Raw genomic sequence first — 19,127 nt, forward strand, 5'->3', positions numbered from 1 at the left:
GATCTCAATAGTGCCGGCAAAACCTTCCTCCTAATGTAACAGTACCACCCGAATGGAAAGAAAATATTTAAATTAAATAAAATTAATCAGACATCTGAAAGTTATTTAGGTAAATATGATGCACCAGAATGGCCAGATGTCATCCACAGCGAGGGCTCAATAAATGATAGCTAAAACAGCAACAGGGCACATTAGAAATACTATTAATACTTTATTCATTTATTACATTTACTGAGCACCTACTATATATCACTCTAAAACCATAAGAAGTTTATGGTCTACTGTAGGGGAACACATAGGATGAGGTCCAAAGACGCTAGCAAGAAAAATATATAATTATGTGATTAAAGTCTTAAAATAATCAGGTGAGGAAAGTGGAATGCTCTAAAAGGCATCAAGGAGAAAGTAAATCTGGAACTGGGCTTTGTTAGCTAAATACATATTGTCCAAGCCAACTGCAGAGGGGAAATTTGGGTCATCTTAGCTAAATTCAATGATTAGGCAGTCTATATAATAAATGTAACTGTAATTTGAGGGCAGTCTGGATGTTCAGAAATACTATCTTTACCATCAGCCTAGTTAATTTGATAATGCAGTACAAAAATATCAGCTGAGATAACTTGATAATGCAGACCATAAAAGAGGCACTAAAGATACAACGATTGAACTTTCCTTATGAATTTTGAAAAAAGAAAATGATAGATGCCAAGTTTTCTGTTTAATCTGATATAATTTCATTTACCCCTCCAGCCCATGTTTCTCCTGGGTACAGTCTCAATCAGGTGATGATGATCAAGTTTAAGAAACACCATCAGGGACCTCCCCTCCAATGCAGGGGGCCCCAGTTCAATCCCTGGTGAGGGAACTAGATCCCGCATGCCACAACTAAAAGATCTGCATGCTGCAACAAAGATCTCACGTGCCGCAACTAAGACCCAGCACAGCCAAATAAATAAATATTTTTTTAAAAAAGAAAAAAGAAACACCATCAGTGGCAGAAAGTATGAATTTATGATCAAGGTTGAGATCTGTATGAACTACAATTGCTTCTGATATCATCTGCAGCTTCATTTTCTACCATGGATTATAAACTACAAAATGAATGAAAGTGGGAATAGAAAGAGTATTTGACCAGAAGTCAGAAGTCCTAGGATTTAGATTGGTATTTACCTCACCATGTGACCATGAACAAGTTACTTCATTTTTTTAAGTTTCAATATCGTATTTATTTAACAGTTGCCATGTGATCCAGCAATCCCACTCCTGGGCATGTATCCGGACAAAACTGCAATTCAAAAAGATACATGTACCCCAATGTTCACTGCAGCACTATTCACAATAGCCAAGACACGGAAACAACCTAAATGCCCACTGACAGATTAACGGGTAAAGAAGATGTGGTATATATACACAATTGAATACTACTCAGCCATAGAAAAGAATGAAATAATGCCATTTGCAGCCACATGGACGGACCTAGAGATTATCATACTAAGTGAAGTAAGTCAGAAAGAAAAATACCATATGATAACACTTATATGTGGAATCTAAACTATGACACAAATGAATTACCTATGAAACAGAAACAGACTCACAGATATAGAGAACAGACCTGTGGTTGCCAAGGAGAAGGGGGGGTGGGGGAGGGATGGATTAGGAATTTGGGATTAGCAGATGCAAACTGGTATAAATATAATGGATAAACAATGAGGTCCTACTGTATAGCACAGGGCACCATATTCAATATCCTGTGATAAACCATAATGGAAAAGAAAATGAAAAAGAATGTATACATCTATAACTGAATCACTTTGCTGTACAGCAGAAATTAACACATTGTAAATCAACTCTATTTCAATAAAATAAAAAATTTAAAATATTGTATTTATTTAAATTATGATATTGCAATATGTCCTGCCTACTACACTTAAGATTACAGTGAGAAGTGAATGAAATAATGTAGGGAAAGGTTTTGAAAACACTGAGCAATAAAAGAAGTGTAAAAGTCACTATTTTGTAGCCATGTTGATATCAATATTAATAAAAACACTAACCATAAAACCTAACAGCTTGAAATGCTATTGAAACTACGCAAAATGAAACTCATATTGGTGTTACGAGAAAATGCCTCCAGTTACTTGCTGGTACTCCAAACAACAGGTGAAAAACCTTGGGTCAGGAGAAATGTGAAAAGAATTCTGAAACACAGGTTAATGAAAACTACGACACATTTCTTTTGTCAGAACCCCATAGCTTTAGCATAGCTAATTCCCTACTTGATTCCCTGGAAACATTCTTAAAAGCTTGAGGCTGTTTGTTAGCAACAGATGTAGACATTTATAACCAATGACCATCTTCACTGAATTATTTTTCCCAAATTGAACAAAGGATCCAAAAGAAGAGTTCCAAGTGTTTACAATCAGCACACAGAGATACACTCTGCGGAATACCATTTGTTAAATGCACTGCCTATGGACCAAAAAGGTAATCAGAACAACAATCCTTGCTACTCAGACTGCTGCTACTGCATTGTCCCATATGCTACCCCAGACAGACTGGTATAAATGTTATCTGAGGGTCAAAGAACACTCTCTGAAAGTAAACTTTACCCTACGGGAAGCAAACTTTCAATGCACCAAATTCCATTTAGTGCCCTGCAGACAGGAATTCTGCAAAGAATATTCTGAAACAGACAACTCATCTTTTATAGGTGAGCACTCTATCATGGAGACCCAGGAACAGGAAATCGGTTCCTCATGCCCCCAGGTCATCACAGTCTATAACTCCAAGAATGATGACTATTATCAAAATTTTAAAGATCCCCAGAAATGGCCATTCTAAAACCTCTCTTGAAAGCAAGTTTCTATCATAAACACACTATCTTTAAAATTCTTCCATATGTTTAATCTAAGTCTTCCATAGTACAATGCTGGCTGAACCTTTCTGCTTCAGTGAAGGTATTCATTCACTCTTGTACTCATTCATTTATTTTTCAACCAAATTCAAACAAAAATCTTTTGAATGAACACCATGGCAAAGGTCATTGGTACTAGTACAAAAGATATATGGGGATATGAGAAGCGTTCTCTGCCCCTCGGATAGGCAACAAAAACTTTTAACTCTTTATTGGGATCATTATTAAGAGCAATGTATGGAAACAGCTGCTGATCTGCAGAAAATATAGAGGACAAAGGAACATGTTGAACTGCCCCAAGAATAGTAATTAACAAATTTAGACTGTGAGAAATTCTACTGGTCAAATGCTCTAGATTTTTCAATAGATAAATCTGAAGAAAAAGCAAGTGATGTAGGGTAACCTGTTGGCTAACAGGAACCTAAAAGATATATGCAGTTTTAGAAAAAACAGACAAGATTAAAATGTCTGGGGATGCACATTAAATGAAAAAAAGTATTAAACCACCAACAGATAAATGGATAAAGAATATGTGGTGTGTGTGTGTGTGTGTGTGTGTGTGTGTGTGTATTCTCTCTCTCTCTCTCTCTCTCTCTATATATATATATATATATATATAATGGAATATTACTCAGCCATAAAAAGAACAAAATAATGTCATTTGCACCCACATGGATGACCCCAGAGATTATCACACTGAGTGAAGTAAGTCAGAAAGAGAAAGACAAATACCACATGATATAACTTATATGTGTAATCTAAAACATGACACAAATGAACATATCTATGAAATTGCCAAGGGGAGGGGGGCAGAGGGAAGGACTGGGAGTTTGGGATTAGTAGATGCAAACTACATCACATAAACAACAAGGTCTTACTGTATAGCACAGGGAACTGTATTCAATATCCTGTGATAAACCACAATGGAAAAGAATATAAAAAAGAATAGATACATATATATATATATATATATATATATATATATATATACAAATAAAACTGAATTACTTTGTTGTACATCAGAAATTTACACAACATTGTAAATCAACTGTATTTCAATAAAAATTTTTAAAAACTATTAAAAACACTGGGAGGTTACTGCTCTAAAGTCAAGATAATAGTTATTATTGGGGGAAGATAAGGGTCGAGATTGGGAAAAGGGATGTGGAGGGGATTATGGGGGGCTGGCAGAGTGTTCTTTCTTGACTTGATGCTGGTTACAAGAATGTTCACCTTAGAATAATTCATTAAGTCAAAAATTCAAGGCAGAAGGGGAGAGGCAGCACGTCAAAAGGAGGACCTCTGGAGTTTGGAGTTCCAGAGTTTGGAGCCATGTGGCTGACAGGGTCTTGGTGCTCCAGCCAAGTGTCACACTTGAGCCTCTTAGGTAGGAGAGCCGAGTTCAGGACACTGGACCACCAGAGACCTCCCAGACCCACGTAATATCAAACTGCGAAAGCTCTCCCAGAGATCTCCGTCTCAATGCTAACACCCAGCTCCACTCAACGACCAGCAAGCTACAGTGCTGCACACCCCATGCCAAACAACTAGCAAGACAGGAACACAACCCCACCTATTAGGAGAGAGGCTGCCTAAAATCATAATAAGGCTACAGACACCCCAAAACACACCACTGGATGTGGTCCTGCCCACCAGAAAGACAAGATCCAGCCCCAACCACCAGAACACAGGTCCTAGTCCCCTCCACCAGGAAGCCTATACAACCCACTGAACCAACCTTAGCCACTGGGGGCAGACACCAAAAATAACTGGAACTACGAACATGCAGCCTGCAAAAAGGAGACCCCAAACACAGTAAGTTAAGCAAAATCAGAAAACAGAGCAAAGTAAAAACCCACCAGACCAAACAAATGAGGAGAAAACATGCAGTCTACCTGAAAAAGAATTCAGAGTAATGAGAGTAAAGATGATCCAAAATCTTTGAAATAGAATGGAGAAAATACAAGAAACGTTTAACAAGGACCTAGAAGAACTAAAGAGCAAACAAATAATGATGAACAACACAATAAATGAAATTAAAAATTCTCTAGAAGGGATCAATAGCAGAATAACTGAGGCAGAAGAATGGATAAGTGACCTGGAAGATAAAATAGTGGAAATAACGACTGCAGAGCAGAATACAGAATAAAGAATGAAAAGAATTGAGGACAGTCTCAGAGACCTCTGGGACAACGTTAAACGCACTAACATTTGAATTATAGGGGTCCGAGAAGAAGAAAAGAAAAAGAAAGGGACTGAGAAAGTATTTGAAGAGATTATAGTTGAAAACTTCCCTAATATGGGGAAGGAAATAGTCAATCAACTCCAGGAAGCAAAGAGAGTCCCACACAGGATAAATCCAAGGAGAAACACGCCAAGACACATACTACTCAAACTACCAAAAATTAAATGCAAACATAAAATATTAAAAGAAGTGAGGGAAAAGCAACAAATAACCTACAAGGGAATTCCCAAAAGGTTAACAGTTGATTTCTCAGTGGAAACTCTTCAAGCCAGAAGGGTGTGGGAGGACATATTTAAAGTGATGAAAGGGAAAAACCTACAACCAAGATTACTCTACCCAGCAAGGATCTCATTCAGATTCGGTGGAGAAATTAAAACCTTTACGGACAAGCAAAAGCTAAGAGAATTCAGCACCACCAAACCAGCTTTACAACAAATGCTAAAGGAACTTCTCTAGGCAGGAAACACAAGAGAAGGAAAAGACCTACAATAACAAACCCAAAACAATTAAGAAAATGGTAACAGGAACATACATATCAATAATTACCGTAAATGTAAATGGATTAAATGCTCCAACCGAAAGACATAGACTGGTTGTATGGATACAAAAACAACACCTGTATATATGCTGTCTACACCCACTTCAGACCTAGGGGCACATACAGACTGAAAGTGAGGGGATGGAAAAAGATATTCCATGCAAATAGAAATCAAAAGAAAGCTGGAGTAGCAATTCTCATATCAGACAAAATAGACTTTAAAATAAAGAATGTTACAAGAGACAAAGAAGGACACTACATAATGATCAAGGGATCAATCCAAGAAGAAGATATAACAATTGTAAATATTTATGCACCCAACATAGGAGCACCTCAACACAAAAGGCAAATGCTAACAGCCATAAAAGGGGAAATCGACAGTAACACAATCATAGTAGGGGACTTTAACACCCCACTTTCACCAATGGACAGATCACCCAAAATGAAAATAAATAAGGAAACACAAGCTTTAAATGATACATTAAACAAGATGGACTTAATTGATATTTATAGGACATTCCATCCAAAAACAACAGAATACACTTTCTTCTCAAGTGCTCATGGAACATTCTCCAGGACAGATCATATCTTGGGTCACAAATGAAGCCTTGGTAAATTTAAGAAAATTGGAATCATATCAAGTATAGTTTCTGACCACAATGCTATGAGACTAGATATCAATTACAGGAAAAACCCTGCAAAAAATACAAACACATGGAGGCTAAACAATACACTACTAAATAACCAAGAGATCACTGAAGAAATCAAAGAGGAAATCAAAAAATACCTAGAAACAAATGACAGTGAAAACATGACGACCCGAAACCTATGGGATGCAGCAAAAGCAGTTCTAAGAGGGAAGTTTACAGCAAAACAATCCCATCTCAAGAAACAAGAAACATTTCAAATAAACAACCTAACCTTACACCTAAAGCAATTAGAGAAAGAAGCAAAAAACCCCCAAAGTTAGCAGTAGGAAAGAAATCATAAAGATCATATCAGAAATAAATGAAAAAGAAATGAAGGAAATGATAGCAAAGATCAATAAAACTAAAAGCTGGTTCTCTGACAAGATAAACAAAACTGGTAAACTATTACTCAGACTAATCAAGAAAAAAAAGGGAGAAGACTCAAATCAATAGAATTAGAAATGAAAAAGGAGAAGTAACAACTGACACTGCAGAAATACAAAGGGTCATGAGAGATTACTACAAGTAACTATATACCAATAAAATGGACAAATTCTTAGAAAAACACAACCTTCCGAGACTGAACCAGCCAGAAAAAGAAAATATAAACAGACCAATCTCAAGCACTGAAATTGAGACTGTGATTAAAAATCTTCCACCAAACAAAAGCCCAGGACCAGATGGCTTAACAGGCAAATTCTATCAAACATTTAGAGACCAGCTAACACCTATCCTTCTCAAACACTTCCAAAAAACTTCAGATGGAGGAACTCTCCCAAACACATTCTATGAGGCCACCATCACCCTGATACCAAAACCAGACAAAGATGTCACAAAAAGAGAAAACTACTGGCCAGTATCACTGATGAACATAGATGCAAAAATCCTCAACAATATATTAGCAAACAGAATCCAACAGCACAGTAAAAGGATCATACACCATGATCAAGTGGGGTTTATTCCAGGAATGAAAGGATTCTTCAATATACGCAAATCAATCAATGTGATACACCATATTAACAAATGGAAGGAAAAAACCATATGATAATCTCAATAGATGCAGAAAAAGCTTTTGACAAAATTCAACACCCATTTATGATAAAAGCGCTCCAGAAAGTGGGCATACAGGGAACTTACCTCAACATAATAAAGGCCATACATGACAAACCCACAGCCAACATCATTCTCAGTGGTGAAAAATTGAAACCATTTCCACTAAGATCAGGAACGAGACAAGTCTGCCCACTCTCACCACTATTATTCAACATAGTTTTGGAAGTTTTAGCCATAGCAATCTGAGAAGAAAAAGAAATAAAAGGAATCCAAATTGGAAAAGGAGAAGTAAAACTGTCACTGTTTTCAGATGACATGATACTATACATAGAGAATCCTAAAGATGCTACCAGAAAACTACTAGAGCTAATCAATGAATTTGGTAGAGTAGCAGGATACAAAATGAATGCACAGAAATCTCTTGCCTTCCAATACACTAATGATGAAAAATCTGAAAGAGAAATTAATGAAAGACTTCCCTTTACCACTGCAACAAAAAGAATAAAATACCATGGAATAAACCGACCTAAGGAGACAAAAGTCCTGTATGCAGAAGACTATAAGACACTCATGAAAGAAATTAAAGATGATACAAACAGATGGAGAGATATACCATGTTCTTGGATTGGAAGAATCAACATTGTGAAAAGGACTATACTACCCAAAGCAATCTACAGATTCAATACAATCCCTATCAAACTACCAATGGCATTTTTCACAGAACTAGAACAAAAATTTCACAGTTTGTATGGAAATACAAAAGACCCAGAATAGCCAAAGCAATCTTGAGAATGAAAAATGGAGCTGGAGGAATCGGGCTCCCTGACTTCAGACTATATTACAAAGCTACAGTAATCAAGACAGTGTGGTACTGGCACAGAAACAGAAATATAGATCAATGGAACAGGATAGAAAGCCCAGAGATAAACCCACGCACATATGGTCACCTTATTTTTGATAAAGGAGGCAAGCATATACAGTGGAGAAAAGACAGCCTCTTCAATAAGTGGTGCTGGGAAAACTGGACAGGTACGTGCAAAAGTATGAAATTAGAACACTCCCTAACACCATACACAAAAATAAACTCAAAATGGATTAAAGACCTAAATGTAAGGCTAGACACTATAAAACTCTCAGAGGAAAACACAGGCAGAACACTCCATGACATAAATCACAGCAAGATCCTTTCTGACCCACCTCCTAGAGAAATGGAAATAAAAGCAAAAATACACAAATGGGACCTAATGAAACTTCAAAGCTTTTGCACAGCAAAGGGATCCATAAACAAGATGAAAAGACAACCCTCAGAATGGGAGAAAGTATTTGCAAACAAAGCAACTGACAAAGGATTAATCTCCAAAATATACAAGCAGCTCATGCAGCTCAATATCAAAAACACAAACAACCCAATCCAAAAGTGGGCAGAAAACCTAAATAGACATTTCTCCAAAGAAGATATACAGATTGCCAACAAACACATGAAAGGATGCTCAACATCACTAATCATTAAAGAAATGCAGATCAAAACTACAATGAGGTATCCTCTCACACCAGTCAGAATGGCCATCATCACAAAATCTACAAACAATAAATGCTGGAGAGGGTGTGGAGAAAAGGGAACCCTCTTTCACTGTTGGTGGGAATGTAAATTGATACAGCCACTATGGAGAACAGTATGGAGGTTCCTTAAAAAACTAAAAATAGAACTACCATACGACCCAGCAATCCCACTACTGGGCATATACCCAGAGAAAACCGTAATTCAAAAAGAGTCATGTACCACAATGTTCACTGCAGCTCTATTTACAATAGGCAGGACATGGAAGCAACCTAAGTGTCCAGCGACACATGAATGGATAAAGAAGATGTGGTACATAAATACATTGGAATATTACTCAGCCATAAAAAGAAACGAAATTGAGTTATCTGTAGTGAGGTGGATGGACCTAGAATCTGTCATACAGAGTGAAGTAAGTCAGAAAGAGAAAAACAAATACAGTATGCTAACACATATATATGGAATCTAAAAAAAAAAAAAAAAGGTTTTGATGAACCTAGGGGTAAGGCAGCAATAAAGACGCAGATGTAGAGAATGGACTGAGCACACGTGGAGGGGGAAGGGTAAGCTGGGACGAAGTGAGAGAGTGGCATGGACATATATACACTACCAAATGTCAAATCGATAGCTAGTGGGAAGCAGCCGCATAGCACAAGGAGATCAGCTTGGTGCTTTGTGACCACCTAGAGGGGTGGGATAAGGAGGGTGGGAGGGAGATGCAAGAGGGAGGAGATATGGGGATATATGTATATGTATAGCTGATTCACTTTGTTATAGAGCAGAAACTAACACACCATTGTAAAGCAATTATACTCCAATAAAGATGTTAAAAAAAGAAAAAAACATTCAAGAAGGATTCATCAGTATGGAACAATGAGAACCCCTAAACACTGAGAGTGGGAATGCAAAATGGCATGGCTACTTTGCAAAACAGTGTGGCAGTTTCCTGTAAAGTTAAACGTAGGCTTACTATATGACACAGTAATCCCATTCTTAAGAGAGATGGAAACATACTGAGACCCGGGAATGAAATTTGTATGTTTGTAACAACCTTATAATCACCAAAAACTGGAAGAAATCCATCATCGGGTGAATGAATAAACAAGTGGTGGTACTTCTACACGATGGATTATGACTAAGCAATGAAAGGGAATGAAGTACTGACATATGCAACAACAAGGCTGCATTTCAAAAGACTTGCTAAGTGAAAGAAGCCAGATACACAAAAAAATTAAATGCTTTATAACTTCAATGATAAGAATTTCTGGAAAAGGCAAAACTACAGGGAGACAAATCAGATCAGCCATTGCCAGGGTCTTAGGGTGTGGAGAGGGAACACACCATAGGGAAATGAGGGAACTTTTCAGGGCCATGAAAATATTCTGTATTGATTGCAGTGGTGGTTGCATGATGGCATATGCTTGTCAAAACTGGTCAAACTATACACTTAAAAGACGGATTTTCTGTAAACCTGACCAAAAAACATTTATTATTTACAGCAGGAATGAATTTACTTTCCAATTTTAAAATGAAACGTATTCTCCCATATCCTGCATCTATTTTCTTAAAAGAAAAACTGTGTTGGGTAGGGACAGTAATACATTAAGAGTTATAATAGGTAATCGAAAAAGACATTTGGAGGAGAGACTAAATCACTGGTATTTTTACTGAGGACTATGTCTTCAGAGAAATTGTTTAGAAGTGAAAACAATTCTGGTTGTCATAAAGTTCTCTCTGTTCAGGCTTTTCCCAAAACTGTTTCAAATAAATCCTAAAGCAGACAACATCAGAGCCAAGAGCAATAACGGTTATGTTCACAGCAGAGGATCTGCGCTTCCTTTTACCAGCCACGTTTCTCAGTATTCAATGTGACTGTCCTCAACAGAAATATCTCATCTGGGCATGGCAGTTTTCTCATCTCAACTTCTCCAGAGTCAAGTAACCAAAATAGACATGGTGAAAGCCCAGTCCCACAGATCATCTCTGTCATCAAAACATGGAGAATAAGACAATCCACTCCAAGTTCTTAACATGAAACCTGGTTGTTAGAACTTCAAGAAGCCCTGGTTGTAACAGTGTCATTATAACTTCACTCAAGAAATGCCTTTCAGTTCTAACACATGGCCTTTTCAAAAGCCTAAAAAGCATTATAAAACTACAGTGCAATTCAACTTCCTCATTTTACAAATGAGCGAAATGAGATCCAGAAAGGTCAAATTACTTAACCACCGTTATGAAGCTAGTTAGAAGTGGGGTTAGAACCAGGTCCTAGAAAACCCATTCAATAGGATAGTGCTCTTTCAAATGAAATTGGAACTACATTTTATGTTACTATTGTTTTCTCTACCAGGCTTGAATAACAGGTGATGTAACTTTCATGTTGTCTACTCAACAATATATAGCTCCATTAAGAAGTTTAAAAACTTGTGACAAGGTCATCATGTCTTACACAGAAGCAGAACTACAAGGGAATCAAGGAATGTTTCATATTAAGTTAGTAACCGCTGAAAAAGGCCTCCTTTCTTTCCATTCTCTATAGAATTGATTTTAGCCCCTCTCTGCTTTACTCAAGTGAGAACTTATACACCAGATACTAAGATACACATTTCTGACATCAAAGTGTGATCCATATTACGTTAACCAAGCATTTAAAGAAGATGCCATGTAAACTCCTTTCTTCCGTCTGTTGCCATTTGAAGAAAAGTTATAATTTGAGCAGTGTTGCTTTGCCATTTTAAACTTCTGGTAAATTCACCCAGAGGAGCAAATGAGAGGCCTCCATTTTTATGACGACAGCAAGAAATATTGCTGATCGTGTGGAAATAGCAACTCCAAATCAATAGAAAATTGCCCTCTACATTCACCAGGAGGAACGAGGCACTGAGGAGAGCCAGCCTCTGTGACAGGTGAAAGCTGATGAAGATTCTGGGACAGGAACAAGTGTAGAGGAGGGGCAGAAGAGGCTGTGCTGTTGACTGCCCAAAGGTCAACTGACGGCTGTCCTCATCTTGTTACGTTTCACTCCTTCTAAAAATGTAGAGAAAATGTTCTTCTAACGTACCAGACAGATACGGAGGTAGAAGGGAATACGTGGGCAGAACGCTGAAGGGCATACTACCTTCTTCAACACACACTTCTATGCCAGGTGCCTACAGCTTCCAAATGGGCAGTGGAAAATGAACCCTAGGATTCTACAACGTCTCTGAGAGCTGATAACGGGAACGGCAACCAGCGAACGGGTTAGGCGGTAAAACCAGCTCCACGTACATCTCCTTGAAGTTCAGCAAGCAGCAGACTGCACTTAAGCATAGCAATCAACTGGGAGAGGAGAAATCCCCTTACCGTAAGCAAAGAAATAGCTTCAAGGCAGCAGATAACAGTGCAGGGAGAGAAGGACAAAACAGGTGCAGAGAAATTCTGGAGGTAGAGAGTGCAAGCTTGGACTCCATTTGAGTGATTTTTAACTATCTTAGTCAAATATGAGTGACAAAGCTTAATTGTTCCCTTTACTGAAATTTACACTGCATTATGTAAACACACACACACACACACACACGCACACACATGCCTGGAACTTTTCAAAGCTGCAGGGAAACAATGATTGATGCCTGATGCTTTGGGTGTGACGTGGTTTGCTAATTGCATATCTTTTACAAAACATGTCTGCTCGATGGTGAGAGTACCAGGTTGATTGTAATTCAAAGCTTCAAATATACTGCAGCATAGAGCTGCCACATGATAAACACGTGTGTTATTATTGCTAGTATCACTACCCAATCATTAATTTCATCTGATTTGATTCATGCCTTTGCACGATAACATACTACTAACAGCTATGAAGTCTGGCTGTCCAGAATTTAGACAAAATTTCCCTTCATTTATAGCTAAACTATAAATGTGTTGTTTGGTTCATATATGTACATATGGCTTCTCCATCCAGAGTCTACATTATTTGAGGATACATATTATGTTCTATCTTATTGTGCACACAATAAAAGCAGTTGATTGTCCTATATGAACAGCAGCTTTCAGTAATAGCCTACACATTGATTAGATTGTTTCCAAAGGGACCAACTCAAATACTTGTGCAAATCATGCATGGTTTGCATGAAATCAACTCTGTAGAGTCGCTTATTTCTTCAGAAGTCTGTTTTTTAGAAATCATTATTACTCCACCTCAATACACCCCATCTGGTTGGAGACATTGTCCCTGGAATCTAACTGATGCACAAACATTTCATTCACTCAAGGTGGAGTAATGAAGCTGGGGGTTCAAACACTAATTATCTTTACATACATAGCCTCAGTTCGCCCCATTGACCTTGGCTGGCTTGACAATCACAGTTCAAAATGGTTAAAGGGAGGGTAGAGACACTTATGGAATTATAGGGGGGATCACCAAGCGAATCCCACATAAAATATGCCCAGACATGTATACTACACAGACAATGGGTTAAACAATCCTTATGACATCTGGAAAGCATCTTTGATTCATATCACTAAATAACAAGAGAAGGAAGGGGCAGCCTGAATGATACCAGCACCTGCCTTTAAGTACCACCTTACTGCATCTATCTTGATTCATGCCTTCATCTATGGGGAAGGCTTAATTTGAAAGTATCCTTTTTCTTCTCTGTATTTACATTAAAGAAGGTAAGTGGTCTAAATTAAGCTTGTTATGGCTGCCTGAATCACCCTCAGTGAAGGCAATTTCTGATTTATGAGCTTAGAGCTAATTATGTAACCTCTAGTCACATTTTTTTTAATTGCCCAAATTTTGGACCACTGCTGATCATTATATCCTAATCAGAGGTCAGGAGGGAGGAAGGGCTTATGGATGAAGGTTTGGTGATGACATAAAAGAGAACTACTCATTTAAACACTTTTATAGATTTTTATCACCTCAGTGATCCCATTACTCATTACCACAGGTAATCACAAGTGCGTTTAAGCCACCAAGCCCATCACCTAACTGAAATTGCATAAAATCAAGCCTCAAAGTAATTCTGAATCGCTCATTCTGACACCTGAATTCTACTTCACACATATACCTAATTGTCCCAGCTTCTAACTTCATTATTCATTTTCCCCTTCAATGCCTCGCATCAGCCCTGAATCTGAGACTCAGAATCTCCTTGACTACTGTTTAGATGCTCCCATGGCTACGGTACTATCAAACATACCAGAAAAATACCTTACCCAACTCAGCCCAGGCCTCAGCATCTCATGCCTCTGTGCTCTAGGTTCATAAAAGAGGTATTGGAAAAATACAACACATGTATATTTACATGTCCCCATGAACTTGAAGTATAGTGCTTAACCTGAGAACCTTTAGCACTGGAGTTCTTCCTACTTTACTTGTTTTCACTTAGGCATAGACCCAGAATTCCTAAACCATATAGTGTGAAATTACTTAACTTCATAGACATAAGTGACATAGCAGAAGCAGTAATACTTTTACGAATTAATCCTAATTTGCACTATCGTGGACCACTGTCTATTATATCCTTTAATGCCATCTCTGGAGGGGCCTATAAGATGCATTCTACTATGAGTTTATTGCCAAAGATAATGTTTCTCTCTTTAGGGAGTAGTAGCCTTTGTCTACGAGATAAGAATTACATATCCTCTTGTGTTTTCCTTTTAATCTTGTCTGCCGTGAATCTTAGAGCTAAATTAAATGCTCACTCTCCGAAAGCATGCTGGGCTGTGTAAGTATGATTACTCGCCACATTCCCCTTTCATGGTCTTTATTTTCCATTTTTATTTTAACAGTCTTACCGTAAAACTACCTTTTCTTCTAAGTCACTTCGCACCCTTTGAAAAGGTAGGCTATTACAGTATTCTAAAAAGTAAACTCATCCCATGAACAATACTCAAAGTATGCCTACATTACATCTCAGATATCATCATGTACAAAAGGAACTTGTCAACCCAGGAAAAGAAGGAGAAAATTATGACTATAAAAGTTTTAAATTTAATACAATTATTTGGATTATAGAACTTATTTACATGAGCATTCAGATACTGACCATGTCCAAGGGTGACATGCTATAGACAAGCTCTGTAATACTGAGAATTTTACAAAGACTTAGATTATAGTAACAGGATTGTTTGAATAAGCCTAACTAGAAACATCTTACAAACCAAAGTTTAAAATGTAAAAGGCCATCAGCAACGGTTTAGTGGGTCTACTTAAATTATCGTGTAATTATCTTCTCTGTTACATAGGCTTTCTCCCCCCATCTTTTGCTGATTTACATTAGTTGTCTGGCTATAACTGGACTTGAACTTTCAATGTCAATGAAGCTTACTAAGAAAACTGATTATGCTGGGGCAAAAAATCTTCACAAAGGCAGTATGTAAAACCACCCACTATTTGTTTTACAAATAATTATCTTCTCTTTAAACCTAGAATGTAGCCTCAGCTCTTGTGCAACTCAAATCTGTATGGGGTTGTCATTTGATTTACAGCAGATGACCTGGCATCGTACGAAAGTAATTTACTGTGCCGGGTGCCTCACGCCCTGTAAATCAATAGCTTGAGTACAGAGACATCTCAATTAGACAGTACAAGGGTAGCAAGATCTGCACCTTCCTTTCTTGTATCATTAAAATGGCAAGTATTACAAAATGGTACTTGTTTTAAAGTTGCTTCGGAGGGTGGGGAGGGGCTATTATTTCAAGTTTGGAGACATAAAGTGAGATTTGCCATCGAATAGAATGAAAAATTGAGCACAAGTTTGTATAAGTAATAGCCTGTGAGGGGTGGGACATGCATTTGTTAAAGTATTGATTGGTGCATTTCTACAGCACCTGTATTATCATGGGCTCCAAGAGCTGAACAGGGTGTTCAATTATGACTCTGAAACGGAGGAGTCATCCACCCTTCCTACCCTGTTCTTCCAAGATGCCTTTAAACCAAAATTCCAAACATTCGTGGTATAAGCCTCCATGAGATAAATCATCCAAAGGCTCAACTTTGCTCTCTCCCTGCAACACACCTAAAAATTAAGGTGTCAATATAAAAGCCTCATAATGAGGAAGCACAATTATCCATCACCAATCATATCCAAATCCCAGTGGTATATGAAAGATAAGACCCACCCAGTTTGCTGAAGAAAATTTTAGGGCAACTTCTCAAACTGGATTCTGCCTGGGATAACCTCATGAGGGAGAAAAGAATCAAAAATTATTTTCCTGGTTTTGCAAATGGTGACGTGAAACATGAAAATAAAAGCAAACTGTTCCTCATAGGGTGCCCGTATCTGGTCCCAGGACTGTAAATGCACAAGTCTGTGTTTTTTCCATGAAAATGAAGAGATTTTAAATAATAGGTTGAATTTTTACCTGGCCCCATATATATATATATTTTTAAATTAATTAATTAATTATTTTTTGGCTGCGTTGGATCTTCGTTGCAGCACGTGGGCTTTCTCTAGTTGTGGCGAGCGGGGGTTACTCCTCATTGTGCTGCGCGGGCTTCTCATTGTGGTGGCTTCTCTTGTTGTGGAGCGGGCTCTAGGTTCACGGGTTTCAGTAGTTTTGGCTCGTGGGCTTCAGTAGTTGTGGCTCGCGGGCTCTAGAGCGCAGGCTCAGTAGTTGTGGTGCACGGGCTCAGTTGCTCCACAGCACGTGGGATCTTCCTGGAGCAGGGACTGAACCTGTGTCCCTACATTGGCAGGCAGATTCTTAACCCCTGTGCCACCAGGGAAGTCCTTGGCCCCCTATTAACTGTAATTGAAAGCTGAAAGATTCTTACTGTGCTGGAATTAAATCAAAGAAGAGCTACTTTTCCAGAATCTTTTCAAATTCAAGTTATGTCTTTTTAAAGGAAAGAAACTCATTGATTTTGATTTTTTTTTTTTTTTTTTTTTTTTTTACAGCTTCTAAATATTTACTCTAAATAAGGAGTAAGAGCTTACTGGATGATTCACACTCTTTCTACCTGAAAATAGGATTATGAGGACCAGTAAAATTGCATTCTCCTGGCTGGCCTTTCACAGATCATGCCTATAGGCCACACAACCACCACATCTTACTGAAAGATACTTTGGAAAGCCATTGGGGAAGAAAAGACAACCAGCTTCAATAAAGCCAAGACTGAGGTGCAAGCGGAAAGTTCCAGAAAATTGGTCCAAATGCAATCGGACGATTTGGCTAGAAGAGAAGGTCTAAATTGCTGGTCATTAGCTCCTCAAATGCAACACAAGCTTACACAATGGAAACTCAAGCAAAGGTGTAATTGGCGCAGGGAGAGATGCACCTCCTGAAACAAGATGCTCCGCACAGAACAATACCTGGAGAACTGCTGCTGCAGGCCACGCATCTGAATTCTGTTCCGCTCGGACTCCAGCGTCACCTCCTGCAAGCGCTTCTCACTCTGAAGACGTAAGTGTCTCTCCTCTTCCAATTCATGTATCAGCTTCTCATGCTAGAAAAGGCACACAGGGGATGACTTTTAAGAAAGTGTTTCTTAAATATTATAAGAAAATAATTAGTAGGCACTGTTGGTTACTAAGTGCTAACTTGGACTTCATATATTAATTAATTTCATCCTCATTACAACCTCATCAAGTACGTTCTATTATTAATCTCTTATTATCTAGGAAACCAAGGATCAGAGACCTTGAAGTAATCTGTCATTAAAAAAACAGAAGGTAACAGATTTTCAATCCTGGCTGATTTGACTCTAATGTATGAATGATTTCCACTAAACCAGGTGGCTTCTTATGCAGAGATGAAGATACATGACTGAATAATACTAGCAGGTGAATAAGAATTCAAGTAATAATGAGTAAGTCCATTAGTGCCTGTTCAGAATTATTTCATCTTTTCAATCTCTGGTAAATGCTTTAAAGAGAACACTACTGATTTTTATAAAAGGACCAGGAACTTCCACTTAATTATACCATGAAGCTGATGAGAATAAGGTTAAAGAATTAGCTTGTATTTGCCCAATTAGGTTTTCCCAGATAGAAATTGGTTAAGCCACCCTCCTTTATTTGTACTCCTAGACAGCGAGCTCTTCACACATGGGCATCATAGATTAAAAGGGAGACTGGATGACCCAGAATAGATGGTTCATCAAAAACTCACTGCAGGAACTGGTAAAAAGCACACAAGCTCAGATCCTGACGTTACAGACTGAGCCACGCTATGACTTTTTTGTTTTGGTTGTGCTGTTGTTACCACCTTTTTTTTTTTTTTTTTAAGAGCATGTCATGCTATTATGGTTATGGATGTTACTACATTAAGCACCATGTGTTAAGGATATATATTCCACGATGAAAATCAAAGACTCAATGCCTGATTATAAGGGACCTACATTCTTAAAGGGAAAGATGTGAAGCATATATTTCAGTCTCCAAATAAATCAGGCGCTATGACTCTGTACCATGAATCACCCAGATGAAACTTGATCCATTGGAAAAAATTCTCCTGAGGACCATGAATGAAACAGACCATTCCCGGAAATGAATCAAGGTCCTTTAAAAATACTTCACATCCTGTGCCTCTGCAACTTTGACCATGCTCTCCCTCCTGCTTCAAAAGCCCTCTCTATTCAAAGCCTAGGGTTCCTTCCAGGCTCAGCTTATATATCAACCCTTTGCCAAATATATGATTTGCAAATATTTTCTCCCACTCAGTTGGTTGCCTTTCCATTTTGTTGATAACTTCCTTTGCTGTGCATAAGCTCTTTAGTTTGATGTAGTCCCACTTGCGTATTTTTGCTTTTGGTAACAGGTTCAAAAGATCATCACCAAGACTAATGTCAAATAACTTACCATGTATGTTTACTTTTAGGAAGTCTATGGTTTCAGGTCTTACATTCCATTAAGTCTTTAATCCACTTTGAGTTAATTTTTGTGTATGGTGTAAGATAGCAGTCTAGTTTCATTCTTTTGCACATGGACATCCATTTTCCCCAACACCATTTATTGAAGAGACTGTTTTTTCCCATTTTACAATCTTAGCTCCTTTGTCATAAATTAATTGACCATATATGTGTGGCTATGTTTCTAGGCTCTCTATTCAGCTCCATTAATCTATGTGTCTGTTTTTATGCCAATACCATACTGTTTTGCTTACCATAGCTTTGCAATATAATTTGAGCATGATGCCTCCAG

General features: G+C 38.0%; 1 protein-coding gene across 18 annotated transcripts in view; it reads right to left on the minus strand.

Annotated features, from left to right (window-relative positions):
- Window positions 1-19,127, minus strand: part of NCKAP5 (NCK associated protein 5) — a 1,104,646-nt gene that overhangs the window by 456,341 nt on the left and 629,178 nt on the right. For all 18 annotated transcript variants that reach the window (XM_082465765.1, XM_082465761.1, XM_082465763.1 and 15 more), the window contains one exon: window positions 17,298-17,431. In XM_082465765.1, coding sequence (XP_082321891.1) covers window positions 17,298-17,431 — 134 coding nt within the window. The remainder of the gene's footprint in view (window positions 1-17,297; window positions 17,432-19,127) is intronic.

Source organism: Balaenoptera physalus, assembly GCF_965194825.1.
Source record: "Balaenoptera physalus genome assembly, chromosome: 6".
In the NCBI taxonomy this organism is placed as follows: Eukaryota; Metazoa; Chordata; class Mammalia; order Artiodactyla; family Balaenopteridae; genus Balaenoptera; species Balaenoptera physalus.